The sequence below is a fragment of the Oryctolagus cuniculus genome, chromosome 6 (genome assembly GCF_964237555.1).
Source record: "Oryctolagus cuniculus chromosome 6, mOryCun1.1, whole genome shotgun sequence".
Classification (NCBI taxonomy): domain Eukaryota; kingdom Metazoa; phylum Chordata; class Mammalia; order Lagomorpha; family Leporidae; genus Oryctolagus; species Oryctolagus cuniculus.
The window spans coordinates 63,829,517-63,848,211 of NC_091437.1; the positions used below are offsets into that span (position 1 = coordinate 63,829,517).

General features: G+C 56.2%; 1 protein-coding gene across 1 annotated transcript in view; it reads right to left on the minus strand.

Moving 5' to 3' along the window:
- COL23A1 (collagen type XXIII alpha 1 chain) overlaps nucleotides 1-18,695 on the minus strand; it is a 314,350-nt gene that overhangs the window by 15,787 nt on the left and 279,868 nt on the right. Inside the window, exons 6-14 of the mRNA XM_008255487.4 lie at nucleotides 10,218-10,244; nucleotides 9,323-9,349; nucleotides 8,156-8,182; nucleotides 3,887-4,003; nucleotides 3,002-3,037; nucleotides 2,569-2,595; nucleotides 1,204-1,257; nucleotides 652-714; nucleotides 274-318 (exon numbers count right to left, since the gene is read on the minus strand). Of these exons, the coding sequence (XP_008253709.1) occupies nucleotides 274-318; nucleotides 652-714; nucleotides 1,204-1,257; nucleotides 2,569-2,595; nucleotides 3,002-3,037; nucleotides 3,887-4,003; nucleotides 8,156-8,182; nucleotides 9,323-9,349; nucleotides 10,218-10,244 (423 nt within the window). The remainder of the gene's footprint in view (nucleotides 1-273; nucleotides 319-651; nucleotides 715-1,203; nucleotides 1,258-2,568; nucleotides 2,596-3,001; nucleotides 3,038-3,886; nucleotides 4,004-8,155; nucleotides 8,183-9,322; nucleotides 9,350-10,217; nucleotides 10,245-18,695) is intronic.

An 18,695-nucleotide genomic window follows, 5' to 3' on the forward strand; every position in this document is an offset into this window, starting at 1 on the left:
ACAGGGGCTGGTCACACAAAACCTGGGCCTGGCTGGGGTAGCTGGCTTCCCAGTGACAGCAGAAACCAGGATGTGGGGCTGTGGCCCGCCCACCATGGGTGGAGTCATGCCACATGACCCATGGAGGATCTGTGTTTGCGTATACAAAGAAAAGTCTAGAAGGGCATCACATCTCTAGGGACAGAGAGAACGCTGGGGACTCTGTAGGGACAGGGGTTTCTGCAGCTACCAGGCCACTGGGGTCTCCTAGCAGTGGCCTGAGAGGCTGCTTACCCGGGGCCCCGTGGCTCCGTCTGCACCTCCATGGCCAGGCTCCCCCTGTGGAGACACAAGGCTGCAGATTCACCGGCAATCCCACAGTTGGAGCCCTCCTGATCTGAGGATGACTGTTGAGGACCAGCTGGCCAGGGGGAGGACCTGGGAGATCACTGACCTCCCCTTCCCCATGGAGGCCCAGCAGAGGTGGCCAGAGAGCACAGGCCCCATCATCCACCCAGGCTCACCGCCACCCATCCTCACCAGCCTCCCACTGTGAGTCCAGGAAGATCCCGGCCCAGGCAGTCCCCACCCAAAAGTGCAAATTCAAAGGGAAATGACGGCTCCCCCGCCGCCTGGGGGAGGGGCTGACTGGGCCAGGCACCCTGATGTCACCTTTGGTCCCGGGGCACCGTCCACGCCGCTTTCTCCTCGGGGCCCCATGCTCCCTGGCTCACCCTGAAATGGAAACACTCGCCGTGAGAGGCAGCGCCGGGCAGGCTGGGGCCTCCTGCTGCACGCACTTGAGCCCACCGAAGGAGGGGGGCGGGGGCGTCTGGACTCTCCCCGGCCCTGGGGCCTGAGGGCCAGGGCTCCACCTTCCGGTCTGGGTCTTGCAGTTGGGCAGATCCAGAGCTCCATGGACATCTGGGAGCAATGCTGTCCGGATCTTGTGGCTGTCACCAGGGGTGGGGGATGGGGCCAGGTGTGAGGATGACATCATGCAGTTCCTCGTTAGGGGACAGGGTGGAGAGTGGGGCCACCTGGGATTGGACTTGAGGCCTGTGGAGCCCATGCCCTCCTGCTGCTTCCCGCTGCCTGCCCCAGGCGTCAGTCCATACTTGCCCCACTACCTCCCCATGAGGGAGAAGGGCTTGAGAGGGGCTACACTGGGCAGGCAGTGAGAGTAGGGGCAGAGGGCTCTCTGGCAGAGGTGCATGTACCTACCTTGGGCCCTGGGGGTCCAGGGAGCCCAGGTTGGCTCGGTGTCCCATCATCCCCCTAAAAACAGAACAGGTGAGCTGCAGCCCTCACAGCTGGACACAGCAGGAGACCCACAGGTGGACGTGGCCCCTCCTGCCTCAGCACTCCCCAGCACACCAGGCCCCTGGCTCCACGCAGCACTGGGCACCGTGGGTCGGAGCCACCTCTGTCCCCTGCTCCCACCAGCTCAGCATCAGCCCTGAGAGCAGGCCTCAGCAGGTGTGTGCAGACAGAATGGTTGGACAGACAAAGGAGAGTTCATTCATTCAGAAGACATTGTGAGCAGCTGCTGGGGGCCAGACAGGCGAGGTTCCCTGCTCAATGGAGTCAGAGGCGGCTAAGGGACAAGAGATATTCAAATAAGCAAGGGGCAGCACGTCTCAGAAGGCAATTCGAGAGGACACGTGATGGAGAGGGACGGGCAGGGGACTTGCTGCAGCAGCTGGCCCGAGAGGGGCGGCGGGGGATGGGCAGTGTTGCTGGGTACTGCATGGGGAGCTGCCTGGCCAGGGGAGTGGTGGGGAGCCATCCATCACCAGCTTAGTGGCTGGTTCCCAAGCTTGAACACTTGCCAGTGCCCCCAGGGGCTCCTTCAGCTGGCCCCCAGGCTCCGCGTCCAGAGTCTCCGAGTCCATGGGCCCCAGGTGGGCCCTGGAACCCACATTTCTCACAAGCCCCACTGTGATGCTGTTGTCCCCAGGTCCATGCTTTGAGAGCTGTAGCCCCCGGCCCCGCAGTGGGGCCCTGTCCCCACCCTAGCCTTTTTCTCTGGTCACTTCCTGACCCTGGCTAAGAAGTAATTCCATAGGCCTCTCATTTTCCTCCTTGGGCTCACCCTGGGCGGGGGGACAGCGGGGGTGCAAGGAGAAGCCAGAGCCATTGGAACACAGACATCAGGCCCTTTGCTCCTCTGATGGAAGTGGCTTCTGTGACCCAGAGACCCCTGAACCCCTCAGAAGGTGCCCACAGTTGTGGGGAGGGTATCTGGCTGGAAATCCCTTCCTGGCAAGTCACTGGTCTTGCAAGCAGGGAGCTGAGAGGTGAAGGGTGTGAGAATGCCCTGGAAACCCCTCGCTCCCAGCAAGCCCACCAGTGCAGCTCTCTTCCCAGGAGCTCCCCTTCTCCTCCTCCTCCTGGAACCGGGGGCTCCAGCTCCTGCAGGGAGGGCCTGGTGCTGCCCAAGAGGGAGGTGAATCCGGAGCCAGGCCCGGAGAGATGCTGTAATTTGCCCACGGCATTGGTCCCCGACTCTGCTGCCCAGGTTTTACTGGCAGGGAGTACCTAGCACCCCAGGCCTGGGGGAGGGGGCAAGGAGTGGGAGGCACTCACCTTGGGCCCTGGGGGTCCTTTGGGGCCCTGGAATGAGAGAAGAGAAGGTGTCCAACTTCACACTGGAGGCTGCTGCTGGGCCTGTCTTCCTTATCAGCCTGGTTTTATAAAGGGTGATGCCCCAGAGAGGAGCAGCCGGCTGTTGCTAGAACCCGGCTGGGCTGCTGAGCTCTAGGCATAGGACAGCGGCCGCATGAGGGCTCAAGCGGTGATCAGTGGGCTGCAGGCTCCCACTCAAGGCTGTGTGGCCGTTAGCATTCAGCCCAGTGGGGGCCTTGGCCACCCATTCCCCACCGGCGGCCAGCGCAGGAACACATGTGTACACACATGCATAGCACCATGTGTGGGCACGCACACACACACACACATGTGCACACATCATCCCGGGGTTGGGGTGTGTGGGGGAAGCCTGGGAGGTGCCCTGGGTACTGACCGTGTCGCCGTCCTGGCCGGGCTCTCCTTTGGGACCCTGAGGAGGCAGAGAGGACGGCCATGAGGATGCGAGGTATCACATGCTCCGAGTGCAGGAGCTTCTGCATCCCCACCAGACCCTGAGAAGTGGCTCCTGCTGTTCCTGCTGCCCAGGTGGGAGAGCTGAGGATCGAAGTTACTCATCCAGGGTGACCAGGAGTGCAGGAGCCCTCTGAGTGGCTGCCCTCAGCGGGGCCCTGGGGGGAGTGTGCTGCCTCGACAAGTTGGAGGGCCTGGATCAGGGACAGGGGCAAGGGAAGGGGGCCTGGCCTCCAGGTTTGGGTTAGGAATTTGGGGGGATGACTGAGGCTAAGTAGTTAGTGTGGGGGAAGGAGAGGAAAGCGCATGGAGAGGATCAGGGCTTGGTCAAGAGCTAAAGAGAGAGCCTGCGTGCGTGTCAGGGTCAGGATTGGGACTGAGACTGCAACGCAGGACAGGGTTGGCGTCTGAAGGTCTACTTGGGGTTAAAGTTGGGTTTTGAGTCAGGGTCACGGTTAGAGTCTGGATAAGCCTGAATTCGCAGTGTGAACTTGGAAGTCAAGGTTTTGATTTGGCTTAGGGACCTAGTTGATGTTAGATTTCAGGTTTGGTGGGGGCCAAGGTCTGTCCGTCTGGGGTTAGGGTTAGGGTTGGGTTTGGGTCTAGTGTCAGGGACAGGATCTGAATTGGGGTTGGGGCTGGGAGTTTAGGTTGGGCCCAGGTTCAGTGTCTGGGTTGGGTTAAAGTTGGTGTTGGGTCTCTAGTGGGGGACAGGGCTGGGCTTGGGGACTGGTTCTGGGATCAGAGTTTGGGGTTTGGGTCAGCACAGGAGTAGGTCTTGGGAGTCCAACTGCATGCCTTCTCTTACCGCTGGACCTTGAGCCCCCCTGGGGCCATCTTTCCCAGTGTCGCCAGGCGGGCCCCTGGCTCCAGGGGGCCCTGGGGGTCCTGGAGGCCCAGCAGCTCCGTCTTGCCCTTGGTCTCCCTGAAAGACATGAGGCTTGGCATGACCCTGAGGGTGAGGGGCAGGCATCCCAGCCTCCAGAGACACACTCCCCTAGGCCTTCTCCCTCCCCAGCCCTTGGGGCAGGCCCGGAGGGAAGGGCTTTGTGGCTGAGCCCCTGACCTCTTTTTGGTGGTCCCTACAACTTGGCAGAAGAGGCCCACCCTCCAAGGAACGCGCCTACTCTCAGTGTCTGAAGCCGACACGGTGTTTAGGTGAGAGATGGCGCAGGCCAGCCCCCTTTTTTCTGGAAAGGAGACTGGGCATCTCCTGAGAGACCTCCCCACCTGGTCAGCTCCACACTCCAGGCCCTTATCTCAGAGAAACGAAAACTTCAGTTCACACAAAAACCTGCGCTTGAACATTTACAGCTGCTTCATCCGTAACAGCCCCAGACTGGAAACCACCTGAAAGCCCTCCCAGTGGTGACTGTTAGCCAGGGACGGGGCACTCCTGGCTCGGACCACTCCCCAGCAAGAAACAGAGGAGGGAAAAGCACGGATGCACGCAGCGGCTTGCAGACGCCCCAAGGGATCACACCGGGTGAAAAAAACCCAGGCTCACAGGGTACATGCTGGAGTCACAGCACACAACCCTGAGTGGCAGAAACCAGAGAGACAGAGAACAGTGTGGCTGGGGTCAGGCACGGGAAGCGGGGAGGCGACCCCAGCTGAAATGAGAGGTCTTTGCGAGGTGCTCACACCAATGTACACACATGACACTACTGCACAGAACATACAGCATACCCTGTGTGGAAACTGGGATAATCTGAGGTTGTATCACTGTGGATTTCCTGGTTGTGAGAGTGTGTTACGGCGATGCAAGATGTCACCGTTGTGGGGCACTGGATAAAGGGCCCATGGGGTGTTGTTTATTAAAACTGCATTTCAGAAGGAGATACTTTTCTCTGAAGGGAGGCGAGAACTTCCCACTTTGCTTATGGTCTAAATACTGACGGAGGCTGTGGATTCAAACGGCTTCCATAGCCTAGGCAGCTCATGTCAAGAGCCTCGGGTGGTCACTAACATCATACATAAAGGTGTTAATTGTTAAATTAACAACAGGAGTCACTGTACAGTAACTCCCAATGCAGGACCTCTGTCTTCAAAGAGTTGTGTTATGAGAGTTAACTGTAAAACTTGTTCTCAAAGATTTATTTCATTTTAGTGTATTTAGTGGAGGATATTCTTACGTCTCATAAGTTTTAGTTATGCCTAAGTGTCCAACTCCACTGCTTGTTTTCTTAGGTGCTTCCTTAATTAATGATAAAACTTATTCTCAAGGACTTATTTTCTTTTAATGTATTAAGTGGAGGCTATTCTAAATTTCCAAAGTACAGTTTATGGAATACAATGGCTTCGCCCCCCCCCCATAATTTCCCTCCCACTCGTACCCCTCCCATCTCCCGCTCCCTCTCCCATTCCATTCACATCAAGATTCATTTTCAATTATCTTTATATACAGAAGATTGATTTAGTATATATTAAGTAAAGATTTCATCAGTTTGCACCCACACAGAACATAAAGTGTAAAATACTGTTTCAGTACTAGTTATAGCATTACTTCACATTGGACAACACATTAAGGACAGATCCCACATGAAAAGTAAGTACACAGTGACTCCTGTTGTTGATTTAACAATTTGACACTCTTGTTTATGGTGTCAGTAATCTCCCTAGGCTCTAGTCATGAGTTGCCAAGGCTATGGAAGCCTGTTGAATTCGCTGACTTCGATCTTATTCCGACAGGGTAAGTGGAGGATATTCTTATGCCTCATAAGTTATAGTTATGTCTAAGTGCTTTCAAAAGATTATCATTTTTGGGTGCTTCCTTAAAGTTAAGTAAATTTCTCAAAAAAAAAAAAAGAAGTGAAATTAACTTTGAGATGCAATGACTTTGAACAACCCTTGTCGCAACTGTTGAGGAACAGGTTTTTTTTAATGCAAATTGTTGACTCTTTACTTAGTATAGAGTTGGTCTTCTGGGTATAAAGTTAATTGAAAATGGATCTTAGTGGAGAATGGGACTGGGAATGGGAGAGGGAAGAGGAGGAGGGTTGGGAATGTGGGTGAGAGGGTGGGTATGGTGGGAAGACTCACTATATTCCTAAAGTTGTACTTATGAAATGCATGAAGCTTGTATTCCTTAAATAAAAGGTTTCTTTGGGGGAAAAAAGCTGCACTTGAGTCTACAATGACCTCAAAACAATTATAGAAAAGCCAGGCAGGGTCACACATGCTCTCTCGTGCAACACCCAAGACTTGGACCCTGGTGTTAGTGCCAGGTTAGACCTCAGGCTGCCAGAGCCCTCACCTTGGGGCCCCACCTGCAGGGAGGGAAGGGCACCTCCCAGCTGCCCTAGCATGGGCATGTGGCGGGTTATAATGCCAGTTGCTGCCTATTTTGTAACCAAGAAAGGAGGAAGCCTTTTGTGGACCCAGCATAGAGTACGTGAGGACCCCCTAGGGATGATCTTACTCAGACCTCTGGCCAGCTGGCCGGGGCTCTGCTACTGCCCATTTTCCAGATGAAGAGGTCGGGGGCTCGGGAGTCAGAGAGGGTTATTATTCACCCAGGTTCAGGGCCAGGAAAAGCTGAGCCTCCTCCGACTGCCATGGACCCCCCTCCCGATATGAAAGAGCTCGTCTCTGACAAACTGCACTGAACACAGCAGCCAAATAAAAAAGTTAACGGAGGCTCTCAGTGCCCACCACTCGGATCTCCCCACTGGTCTGGTGTGGCCGGGGTCCTGGCTGCCAGGTTGTAGCTCCAGGCAGAAGGAAAGGCCATGGGTGGCATGGTGGGGTCTCTGGGCTGTGGGTGGTGAGCAGTCCCCACTTCACTTTGTGCTGAATCAGGAGGAATCTGAAGACCCCTCCTGGCCCTCACTGCTCCTTTCACGGCTCAGGGGCTCCGGCTCGGGAACCACGGGCCTGGACTCCACCCCGGCGCAGGGCCTGGGAGAGGTGCTTAGGCTCTTCCTGGCCTGCCTGTCCCTCCTCTCTCAGGGCCTGGCTGACTGAGGTGTGACCCTGGCGACATGGGGTGAATCAGTGGGGAACACAGCAAACCAGCAGGCCCAGACCGTCCGCCTGTCCAGTCTACCTTGAGGACACGGAGATTGTATGCATGGTGGTCTCTGTTTATAAAGCCTGGACTGAGCCATGGGAAAACCATCTGGTCAGCAAACAGGTGAAGCGGTCAGTAAGGCAGGTGGGTGATTAAAAAAACCCCAGGGCTGTTTCTGGAGGCAAAGTCACTAAACCTAGCCCCCATATAGGTGACAGGCCACTGGTTGTGCAGGCCACCTTCTCCAGGGATGGCCTCATGCTAGCTCCCCTGACCTCGCTGCCCCACCCCCAAGAGCTGGGGGCTGCTCTGCTCCTGCTCTGGCTGCAGGCTGGCCTGTGATTGATAGAGCAAAAGCATGCACAGTGATGCTGTCTCTGCATGTGCCCAGCAGCTCCACTTCCTGCCCCTTGCACTGCTGCTTTGAAAATGCCTTGAGGAACCCACCAGCCCTGCTGGGAGAAGCCCAGGCACTTGGGGAGCTGCCTGTGGGCGACCGGGGCCATGCATGAGGACCCTGTCGCCTGAGTCTCTGGGTCTGGAGCCTTGGCTTGCAACCATGCCAGAGACCCTAGCAAGCCAGGGACCATGAGCCATTATCACAAATCCCAGGACAGCCATGAAGAAGGTGAAGGGTTCTTTCACGCCCCCTGGCCTGGGGGATTCCAGTCTTTCGAGGAGCAAGCATCTGATTGGAAGAGCAGCTTCCACAGACCCCCACCGCCCCCTCCCCAAAAGCAAGCAGACCTGGAAGGACCTTTTTCAGCCCCACAGAAGTCTTACCAGTTCTGTGTGGCCCTGCCCTGCCCTCCTATCCTACGCCTAGCACGAAAGGGCTCTGTCCTTGGGGACTCAGCCTGGCCTGCTCCCAGCTCCTGCTCAGAACCACTGTGAGATGTGCGCTCCGTGAAGCTGCACAGCTGGCCCAACCCTGCCTGGGCACAAAGCCCCTTCCCAGGACCCCTGTAAGGGGAGCTGGGATGCAGAGGACCTGCGAGATACATTTCTCAGAACTGCCCAGAACACACACGGCAGGCAGGGGAGGGAGAAACACTCCATCCTTACCCGGGGGCCGAAGTCTCCTGGTACTCCCTAGGAACGAAAAACACGGAGGAGATCATTACCACGCTGTCCACCTCTCTTACACCTGCTATAGAGCACTGCTCTGTTCAGTGCTCACATACATGGCCCGACTTCATTCCAACAAAAACGACAGGAGCCTCGATTTTACCTTCATTTCCAGGAAACAGAGAGGCAAAGAGGCCAAGTGACCTGCCCAAGGCCATACTGCCCACAGATCCAGGCTTGAGACGGAGGGCCCCTTGTCCCTCGCCAGCAGGCAGCCGCGTGTGAGGCAGACAGCTGCTCCCCTTGGGTCTTGCAGCAGTGCGGAGTGACAATAACTTGTTCTAGGCCACGCCTGAAGCCACAGGCTTTGCATTTTGCAATAGATCAGGACACTAGCTTGTCCTGTCTCAAAGCCCTGGCTTGAATGGATTCTGTGACAGCCAGGATGGCAGGAAGGTAATCGGGAGAGCTTTCCTGCTGCGACCTCGTGTACTCTGCCCCCGCTCTGTGAGGTTGCTTTTAACTTACAGATGGGGAAATTGAGGCCCACAGAGCCACACCGACTTGCCCGGAACCACGTGGTGGAGCCCGAAGGCAAAGATGAGGCTCTGAGCACAAAACCCTGCACCTTCCCATCACAGCGGGGTCCCCCTCTGCAGTTCTCGTATCCCCATTTCCAAATTCCAGGTTGGGAGGAGGTGAGGGGGTGGCCCAGCCACACCCCGGAGGCCGCAGCTGGCCCTGCCATTCCGAGGTCAGCTCTGGGCCCCTGTCCCCTGACTCCACTGGGGGACACACAGGTCTCTCTGCGCCCTTGCAAAGTCCTCCAGGGGGCTGCCCACGACTTCCGGTGCCAGACGCCAGGGAAGCCTTTCTCACGAGGGGCGTCGGCCCCCAGCAGTCATCGTTCCAGTCCCCATGCTCCCTGGCACCTGCTTTCTATGACTCAGCATTTGGGAAGCAGTCATTCCCAGTACCCTGTGCCTTGGAGTCTTCTTATGCTTTGGTGCCTGGAGAACTCATTCAGACACAAGCGTGTCAGACACAAGCCTGGCCACTGGCTTAGGAAGTAGGCACTACTGAGCCTGCTTTACAGATGGGGCAACTGAGGCCCCACTCCAGGACGGGGGCTAGTGGCAGGGTTCCCCCATCAGCATCACTTACCTTTTCCCCTTTGGGGCCTGGAAGTCCCTGAAAAGGAAAGTGGAGAAAGAATAGACGTGAGCGAGGAGGGCAAAGTTGGCTTGGATGGCAGGAGCGGCGGGCGGCTGAGTGCAGAGTGACACCCAAGCCCCTCAGCCTTGACTGAGTGCTGCCCTTGCTCCTCAGTAGGAGGGGATGGGGACTTGGGACAAGTGCCCACTGGCATCCCCTCGGAGGGAAGTCACTCCTCCCACAGAGCACAGCCCCTCGCTGCTTATCTTCTCCCTGTGCCCAAGCCGGTCATCTGCAGGCAGTGCACAGAGACCCTGTCCCCAGAATTCTCTCCTTCAAGGGGAGTCTAGGTTCCACTCACACATCCTTGGATGGACGCCATCCATCCACACCAACATCCACCCATCTATGCAACTCTTTCCCTCCCTCCCTCTCTCCCTCCCTTCCACCACCCACTCACACCCATCTATTCGTCCATCCATCCACATCCAGCTATTTATTTAATTGGGTTGATGCCTCCCTGGGCATCTCGTTCATCCGTTGAGGATGCCCGTGGACCATAAGCTCCTGACTCAGGTGTTGAAAACTCCTCGGTCTGACATCTGCCACAGAAATGGAGACTGCATGGGAAAGGCTCACATGATCTGAGGGCTGACCAGACACCAGAGACTGAGCCACCCACAGCTCTCCGTGGACCCCCACCCCTGTGGTGGGGGATGTGTGTGCATTCGAGGGTCCTCCCCATGGCCACATGGTCGGCTGGTGCTGCCGCTGGATTTGAATTCAAGTTTGATAACCCACCGGCTTCTCCCTGTACCAAATCGAGTTCCCAGCGGCCTCTTCCCATGGCTCCCCAAGACCCACCCCCACCCAGGCCCACCTAGAACTGCTCTTCATCACTTACAGGCTTGCCATCCAGCCCCAGGGGTCCCTGGAATGAGAGAGAGAGAGAGAGAGAGAGAGAGAGAGAGGCAGGCAAAGGTTACATATGGAATAGCATTTCCTCTGGGGCCGGCAGAAAAACAGTCTGTCCTGGGCCCAGGAGTCTGGGTATTCTGTCTGCCTGGGGGAGGGGCTGGGGCAGTGGAGGGCACCTGTGTGTGGTCTGCTGCCCAGGATGCCTCCTCTGACGGCAGCACTCTGGTTCTTCTCTAACGATCACCCCACCTCACCCAAGGGGCCTGGGCGAGCAGCTGCGGTGGGGTCTTTTGTGCTGGGCTGAGCCTGGAGCTCCCTGGGCTGCTGCATGGTTTGGGAGAGTCGACGGAGAGGAAAGCAGAGGCAGGGCTCAGGGCCTCGCTTCGTTCGTGAGCTCATCTGTTTTCTTCCCCCCCACGCCAGCTTCACGTGCGTTACTGTCACTTGGAACTGGAAGAGTTCAGACTCTCTGCACTTCTGTGTGGCTGTGGCTGAGGAAAGCCAGGTAACTCGGGGCGGTGCTGGAATCGGGGCTTCTCAGGCCCCGAGGCCTCTGGGGTCTGTGGGGGGCCAGCGACCCCTGGGCACCCTTTGCCTGTCTGCTGGACAAAGCCTCACCAAGCTGCCCCTCTGCGTGGGCACATAGAGGAAACCCGGCCAGCCCTGCAGATCGGCTCACCCTTGCCCCAGCAACACTGCCGAGACTGCACACACTGTTCCCCTGCCTGGCAGGGAATATATACCTTTGTATATACCTTTAGCTCAGTCACTTCCTCCAGGAAGCCCTCCAGGCTTCTCTCCTTCCCATCTGTCCTGTTCGCAGTACATACACTCTGTCACACGTGGCACAGCATGTTGTTAACATGTGGCCTGCACAAATCTTCCCTAGGGCAGTCATGAAAGGGTCCCCTGGGTCCCTCGTGCTTGGATGAGCCCTGGCATGGAACATGTGCCTGAGAAGTGCTGAGTCATGCTAAGGAAACAGCAAGAAAGAAAGATGATACAGTGCAAATATTGCATGGGCTGGGTATACCTTACCCGCAATGCTTGGGACAACATGTATTTAGAATTTCAGATTGTATCTGTTTATTTGCTTGCTTATTTTATTTATTTGACACAGAAATAGAGAGAGAGAGCACCCCAATCTGCTGATTCACTCCCTAAATGCCCACAACGACTAGGGCTGGCCTAGGCCGAAGCCGGGAGCTAGGAACCCCACCTGGGGGACCCTCCTGAGAGGCAAGGACCCGAGGCTTTGGGCCGCCATCTCTGCTTCCCAGGGTGTGGGCTAGCCGGGAGCCAGGGCCAGGACCTGAACGTGGGCTTTCTGGTGTGGGGTGGGAACCTTTTTGCTGTTAGGCTGAACCCTCCCCAGATTTTGGATTTTTTTTTGAGAATTTCTAACCCGGAAGTCTGAAATCAGAAATGTTCCATTATCTGAAATTAAAAAAAAAATTTAGTTATTTATTTGAAAGATGAGTTACAGAGAGAGAGATGGAGAGACAGAGAGACCCTCTATCCATTGGTTCACTCCCCAGATGGCTGCAACAGCCAGGACTGGGCCAGGCCAAAGCCAGGTGCCAGGAGCTTCCTGGCCCGTCTCCCTGCCTCCAGCCCAGCCTTGTGTACCTCTGTTTCCATCGTCCCTGCTCCCATGACCCCCTGGATGTCAGCTGGCCTCTGGCCTCTGGCTCCCCAGCTCCGTGTGGGTGGCTCTGTGTGTGCGGCTGTGGCTCCCCCTGAACCGAGCTCAAACACAGGGCAAACTCCGCACGGATTACAAAGACCCTAATGAAAGCCCAAACTAAGAGATTAAGGTGTACCTTGGAACTAAATAAGGGTCTTTCTGCTTAATGTGCAGGAGCCAGGACCCAGCACACCCTGCAGCCATACCACCCAGCCCTCAGCCGGCCCTTCCCCGGTCTTGGTCTCCCGCGCACTGCCCTGGAGAGCGTCCTGGTCCTGGAATGTGGCTCTGACCGCACCGCTCTCCTGCCTGCGGCCTTGTGTGCAGCCTCCCTCCCGGAGGCTGACGCGCCAAAGCCCCCCAGCCCAGGCCCGGACACCCGCTGTGCCCCATGTCTCTCCACTGAACGTGGATCTTGGCTCAGCCCCCTCCCCAGGGCTGAGACCACCTCTGGTCCCTTGCTGTGGCCCCAGCGCTGCTTCCAGGGAGCACAAGGAAGCATGGTTGTCCTGCTTTTCCAGAAGTGTCCTTAGAAGGGACCCCAGGATGTCCCACAGGGGGCGCCCAGATGTCCCTGGGAGTGTCCTTGGTCTGCCCCTTCCTTGGCGGGACCGCAGGCCTCCTGTCTCTGGTGGGTCAATGATAGCACAACCTTGGCCCCCCAAGGCCTGTTTCTGATGCATGTGGGGCCCCTGAGTGCCTGTCTTTGGGACTGCAGAGCTCCTGGCTTCTACAATGTGGAGCTGAAACGTGTAGCTTCAGCATAAAGGCGGAGGGTGTGGTGTGAGCAGTGCGCTTGGGAACACGGCTGAAGGAAAGTGAAGTCTCCTGAGCAGGCACCACGACCCACAGAGCAGGGGTGCAGGGCCTGCGCCTCAGCTGCACTTGATGCTGCCGGGGCCGTGGTCTGTGCAGTGGCCCTGGGCTCCCACTGATCCACCTGGGCAGGAGAGCTGTCCACAGACCCCCGAATCCACCGTCTGTGTCAATGCTGACCTTCAGAGAGGTGGCTGGGAAAAAGGGAGTCACTGAGGAGGGGGTCTCTGAGGCAGGCAGAGAATGGAACAGCCCAGCTTGGGGCCATGATTCTGCCGTCTCCTCCCGTGCTGGGGAAGGCTAGGGGTCGCGGGCTGGGAACCTACGGAGGTTGGAGCCCACACATATTCACCCTACATCCTGCCTCTCCCAAACTGGTGCCCCACGCACACCGTCCTGTGGGTGTCCTAGGGATTCCGTGGTCAGGAAGCTTCAGAAACACTCTGGACACGTGTCTTCCCTGTAAGCCCCGTGTGAGCCACCATCCTGCTCTGTGGGTCTCCAGGAGGGCAGTGTCCCCCATCTCCATGGACCCCGCTCCTTCTTGGCACCTGGCTGAGGCAGGTGGGGTATGTGGCCGTGTGGACCACTGGTGGGCTGGAGGAAGGGCTGAGCCTGGCTCTGGGCACTAGGGAGAGGGCCTAGGGCAGGGCTGAAGAGAACCAAGAACAGACATGGGTGGGGCATGGTCAGGCTGGACCCAGGGTATGTCTGATCTGAGTGGAACAGAGGTGTTTGAGAAGCCCAGCTCTGGGGGTGGGGGCACAGGCCCTGGCAGGTGTGCAGGCATTGTACCTATCAAGGCAGCCCTGTCCAGTCCCAGACAATCGGGTGTTGACCACCAGGCCTGGCCTCTCTTGCAACTGGAGCAGGAAGCCAATGGCCTACAGCAGATGCTGGGCTGCAGTCCTGTGTCTGAGCCTCAGCATCTCTTCTCTGGGCCCCAGACCTGCAGTGCTCAATGCTGGCTAGTCCCTGCCCTGCCTGATCGAAGCCCTGGAAGTCCCCCGTCCCGGTCCTACCCCCAACAGATGTTCAGCACCTCTGCCCCGCCCCGGCTGCCTCAAGCCATCCTTTCCCAGCAGAGATCAGCAGGACGTTCGCAGGGGCGCGAGGAGCAGGCTGAGTGGCCAGCTGCCCTAGGACACCAGGCAGGCAGGGCTGCGTCTCCCCACTGTGCTGGCTCAGTCAAAGATGGGGGTGTCGCAGAGCCTCAGTTTCCTCCTACATAAAGTGGAGGCCACACTGGTCCCCTCTCAGACAAGTTCAAGTTGCGTCTCAGGTCAGTCTACTCTGCCTCCTCTTTTTCCAGACCGACCCAAAACATGAGACCCCACAGGCAGGCTGGCCCAGAAGTGGGGGGGTCTGCATTGGCTCAGGGGGCTGCGCTGGGACTCTCACGAGGCCTTCCACGTGGCTGGCAGTGGGATGTGGGCTGTGCCACCTGCCGGCATCCTGGGGGTCTCTGCCCTCCCGCCCTCCTGCCGGAGCTCTCTTTTGAGAAATGCTAACAAGTGTGGCAGAAGAGGAGAGGTTTCCTGGCTCCAGCCCTGGAGCTTCCCAGTGGCCATCAGCCACGATAGCCCGTGCTGACCCCCTGCCCCACACCGGGGACAAATGCTGGGACAAGGCCTGCTCCTTCCTCAGTGTGCCTGACCCGCCCCCATACAAACTCGAGGTCTGCTGAACCGAGTGGCTGTGTTTGGGTGCTCAAACTGGAACTGAACCCCCATCGCGGAAAAGCAGGGAGCCAGCCCAAGTTGTGTTTGCCTGCGCTTATCAAAAGGGATTCACTGACTTGAGGGAGTGATCCGGCTGGTCCTACAAGGTTCAAGGAGTCATTCATTTCTCCAGCAGATAAGAACCTTGATGGCTGCCATTGTCTTGGGGGCAATTTGTCTAGGGGAACTCCAGGTCTGGGCAGAATGCAAGCTGTCACCTGCACATAACCCCCAGACCAACTGGAGCCCACCTGGCCGCCATAAATTCCCTAAAGAGCACAGCACCACTGACCAATCAGAAGCTTGGACATGAGCTGATCACGTACCTCTCAGCCCCAGTTTCAGTCTATAAGAACCTTCACCCCTGACTCCTCCGGGAACCCGGGAATTAAGCAACAGCTGCCTGGCTCCTTGCTCTGGATTTTGCAATAAACACACGCTTTCTTCCACCATCCTGATGTCATAGATTGGCTTTCTGAGCATCAGGAGAGAGGATCCAGTTTGGGGGTTCTATAGTGATGCCTCCAATCAGTTTGGGGTGTTGTTCCATAACAAAGCTGGTCGGTGTGCTGCCCATCTTGCTCTGTGGCTGTAATGATGGCTGCTGGCTCCTGGGGTGGGGGTGGAGCCCTCAGAAGGCACCAGGATGGGGCCCTGGATGAGGTGGGCTTACCAGGATTATCAGTCTGGGGCCTAGTAATTACGCCCCAGATGTCAACAATTGGTCAAATTACAGCCCGTGAGGCCGCATTCCTGTGTGAAGGCTCCCAGCCCTCATTAGGCTGGCCAGTGGCTTCGGGTGGGCGGGAAGCCCCTCGGGGCAGGTCAGCACCATGTGGTTTTGGTTTCTCAGGCCAGGCTGGTTGCACACACGTGGGCCCCGGCAGGAGCTTAGGAAATTCCCCAAGAAAGGACTTGGCTTGAGCCGGCTGCAGCCCCATGCAGTGAGGCTGCAGACACTTTCCAGCCAGGCTCCTCCTGCCCCCAGCGCTGGCTCTCACCATCTGGGGTGCGCTGCGGAACACCCAGCTCTGTGGCCCAGCTCCCAGCGCGCTGTGAGGGCTTCGGCTGGGTGGGATCATGGGAGCCCTCGTGGAGGCTGGGGGCTGCCTCCCACTTGTTCTAGGCCTTGCCCAACTGCCTCCCACAGCACCAGTCATCTGTGAAGTGAGAGACCAGGCTTGGACGGCGTCTCTCTTGGAGCCAGTGTAGTTAAAAACATAAACAAAATCTCCCGAATTAGTTGCAACATTTAGAGACTCCCAGCCATTAGTCCACTGCCTGGGATGCTGGCATCCCAAATCGGATTGCCTGTTTGAGTCCTGGCTGCTCTGCTTCTGATCTGGCTCCCGGTTAATGCACCTGGGAGGTAGCAGAAGGTAGTCCAAGTGCTTGGGTGCCTGCACCCACTCTGGAGGGAGTTTCTGGTTCTTGGTCTCAGCCTGGTCCAACCCTTGCTGTTGTGGTCACCTGGAGAATGAACCACTGGATGGAAGCTCGCTCTCTCTCTCTCTCTCTCTGCCTTTCAAATAAATACATCTTAAAAACAAAAACTAATGTTTCATATAAACACCTGGAACTTAGACTTTGCTTGAAAGTTGGGAGATCTCACAGCTCCAGGCTCACATTCCTGGATGGCAAAACTGCCTCTCCCTGGGGCCACACCCCAGCCTGGCACCATGACGAGGAGCCAGCTCTGTAGGGGCATCTGTGTTTATAGGAAATCTCCCAGGTCCCTTCCAGCCCTCTGATTCTGTGAGGCTATGGAGCCGGCTGGCTTCTATCCTGGACAGAGGGCAAGCTAGGCGAATGCCTTGCATGTTCTGGAAGCAATTACGTCTATGCCCGTGGCTACAGGAAGTGGTGTCTACAGTGCCATGCCTTGAACCGATCTGCAAACACCTGCCTCAATTACATGTCTGCTACCTCGAGTATCAGGTATCAGGTATCAGGAAAAACTGCTCCTAGCTGGGAGTGAGGATAATAAAAGGTCTGTCTCCCAGTGGGTGGGGAGGGTGAGACCAGAGTGGGGCTGTGTCTCTCTGAGCTGCCTCTGGCCGGATGTCCCCATTTCAGGCATGTGGCCTGGTGGAAGGCACTGGAAATAGAAGGAGGCGCCCACCATCATCTCAATTTGCTGCCAGCCGAGGATGGAGGTGTTGGTCACAGTGCAGTCTGAACTCTGGGATGCAGACAGCATCCACAGGGGTGGAGGGATGGAGATGTTGCCTGCTGGGGCTGAGGGTGGCCTGTGTGCCTGGCACAGCTCAGCTCGGAAGGGGGCTGAGACTGGGAGACCTTGCAGCAGACTAGGCTGTGGGCATCCACTGGCAGGGTCCCTGTGACCCTGACCACGCCCTGCTCTGCCTTTGATCTCATGTGGCCACTCTGCCCACTCAGGTTTGAGTCTGCAACCTCCCAGACAGCCAGCTCTGGGCTTCAGGGCGGCCCTCCCTGGCTTCCCCAGGTGCCTGTCACTGCTGCGGTATGACATCACACAGCGGGATAAGAGGTGGAAACAATCTGATGGTGGTGCTTGGGCCTGGTGGGAGGGCCTCAGGTCCCTGGGGGTGTGGCCTCAAAAGGAAGTGCTCCTGAGGGGGTCGGTTATAAAGGCTGAGCTGGGCCCCGCCTTTCTGGTTGCTTCCTGCTCACCATGCAATCCTTCCTCTGCAAATGTTCCTCCTCCCCATCCTCCAGGCTGCCAGGTGGCAGGGACCACGGAGCCTGCCTGGCCGTGGGCTGTGACCTCCAATCCACGGGCCCAAGCAAACCTCTGCCCTTCCTAAGTAGCTTGTTTTATCTACTTAACTACTACCATCACCCACAGGTAGAGGATTGGCTGGGACCCTTATGAATCCAAAGAGTTTGTGTAGAATTTGGATTTCCAGATTCCACTGAAATGTCAGAAGATGCAATAATGACCAAGAAAATGGAAAGATATTCCTTGCTCCCAGATTGGAAGAATTATATCACCAAAGTGTCTATACAACCTAAAGCAATCTAAAGATTACATGCAATTTCTATCAAAACACTGATGACATTCTTTACAGAATTTGAGAAAACAATCCTAAAATTCATATGGAGTCACATAAGACCCAGAATAGCCAAAGTGACCCTGAACAAGAAAAATCGAGCTGGAGGCATCATAATACATGGCTTCAACGCATCCTACAAAGCTACAGTAATTAAAACAGGATGGTATTGGCATAAAAACCAACACACAGATCAGTGGTGCAGAATAGAGAACCCAGAATTTAATCCATCTACACACAGCCCACTGATTTTTGACAAAAATGCCAAGAACATATATTGGAGAAAGAATAGTCTTCACAATAAATGGTGCTGGCAAAACTGGCTGTATAGAAGTGGAAGAACGCTATTAGAAACCTATCTCTCTCTTTTTTTTTTTTTTTTTTGACAGGCAGAGTGGACAGTGAGAGAGAGAGACAGAGAGAAAGGTCTTCCTTTGCCATTGGTTCACCCTCCAATGGCCGCCGCGGCCAGCGCACTGCGGCCGGCGCACTGCGCTGATCCGATGGCAGGAGCCAGGAGCCAGGTGCTTTTCCTGGTCTCCCATGGGGTGCAGGGCCCAAGCACCTGGGCCATCCTCCACTGCACTCCCTGGCCACAGCAGAGAGCTGGCCTGGAAGAAGGGCAACCGGGACAGAATCCGGTGCCCCAACCGGGACTAGAACCCGGTATGCCGGCGCCGCTAGGCGGAGGATTAGCCTAGTGAGCCACGGCGCCGGCCTCTTTTTTTTTTTTTTCAAAAGAATTCAAGTCAGTTTATCTGTATTGGATATTCTAATTATGAAATACATTACAAAGACATCCTTGCAAAGGAAAAAAAAGCACAACAGTTTCTGGTTCATCTTTATAGAACATTTCCCCCACCCCTAAAAGTCGCATCTTAAAAACCTCTAACTTATCTCTTACCATATACAAAAACCGACTTGAGAGGGATCAAAGACGCAAATTTAAGACCTGAAACTGAAATTGCTAGAAGAAAATGTGGGGAAACATTTCAAAGCATTCGTGCAGGGAACAACTTCTTGGATAAGACACCCAAAGTGCAGGCAACAAAAGCAAAACTAGAGAAATGGGACTTTATCCAACTCAGAGCCTTCTGCACAGCACAGGCGACAATCAACAGAGTGAAGAGACATCTAACAGAATGGGAAAAAAAATCCCATTCTCCAGCTACTTATTCAAGGAAGGATTAATATCCAGAATATAG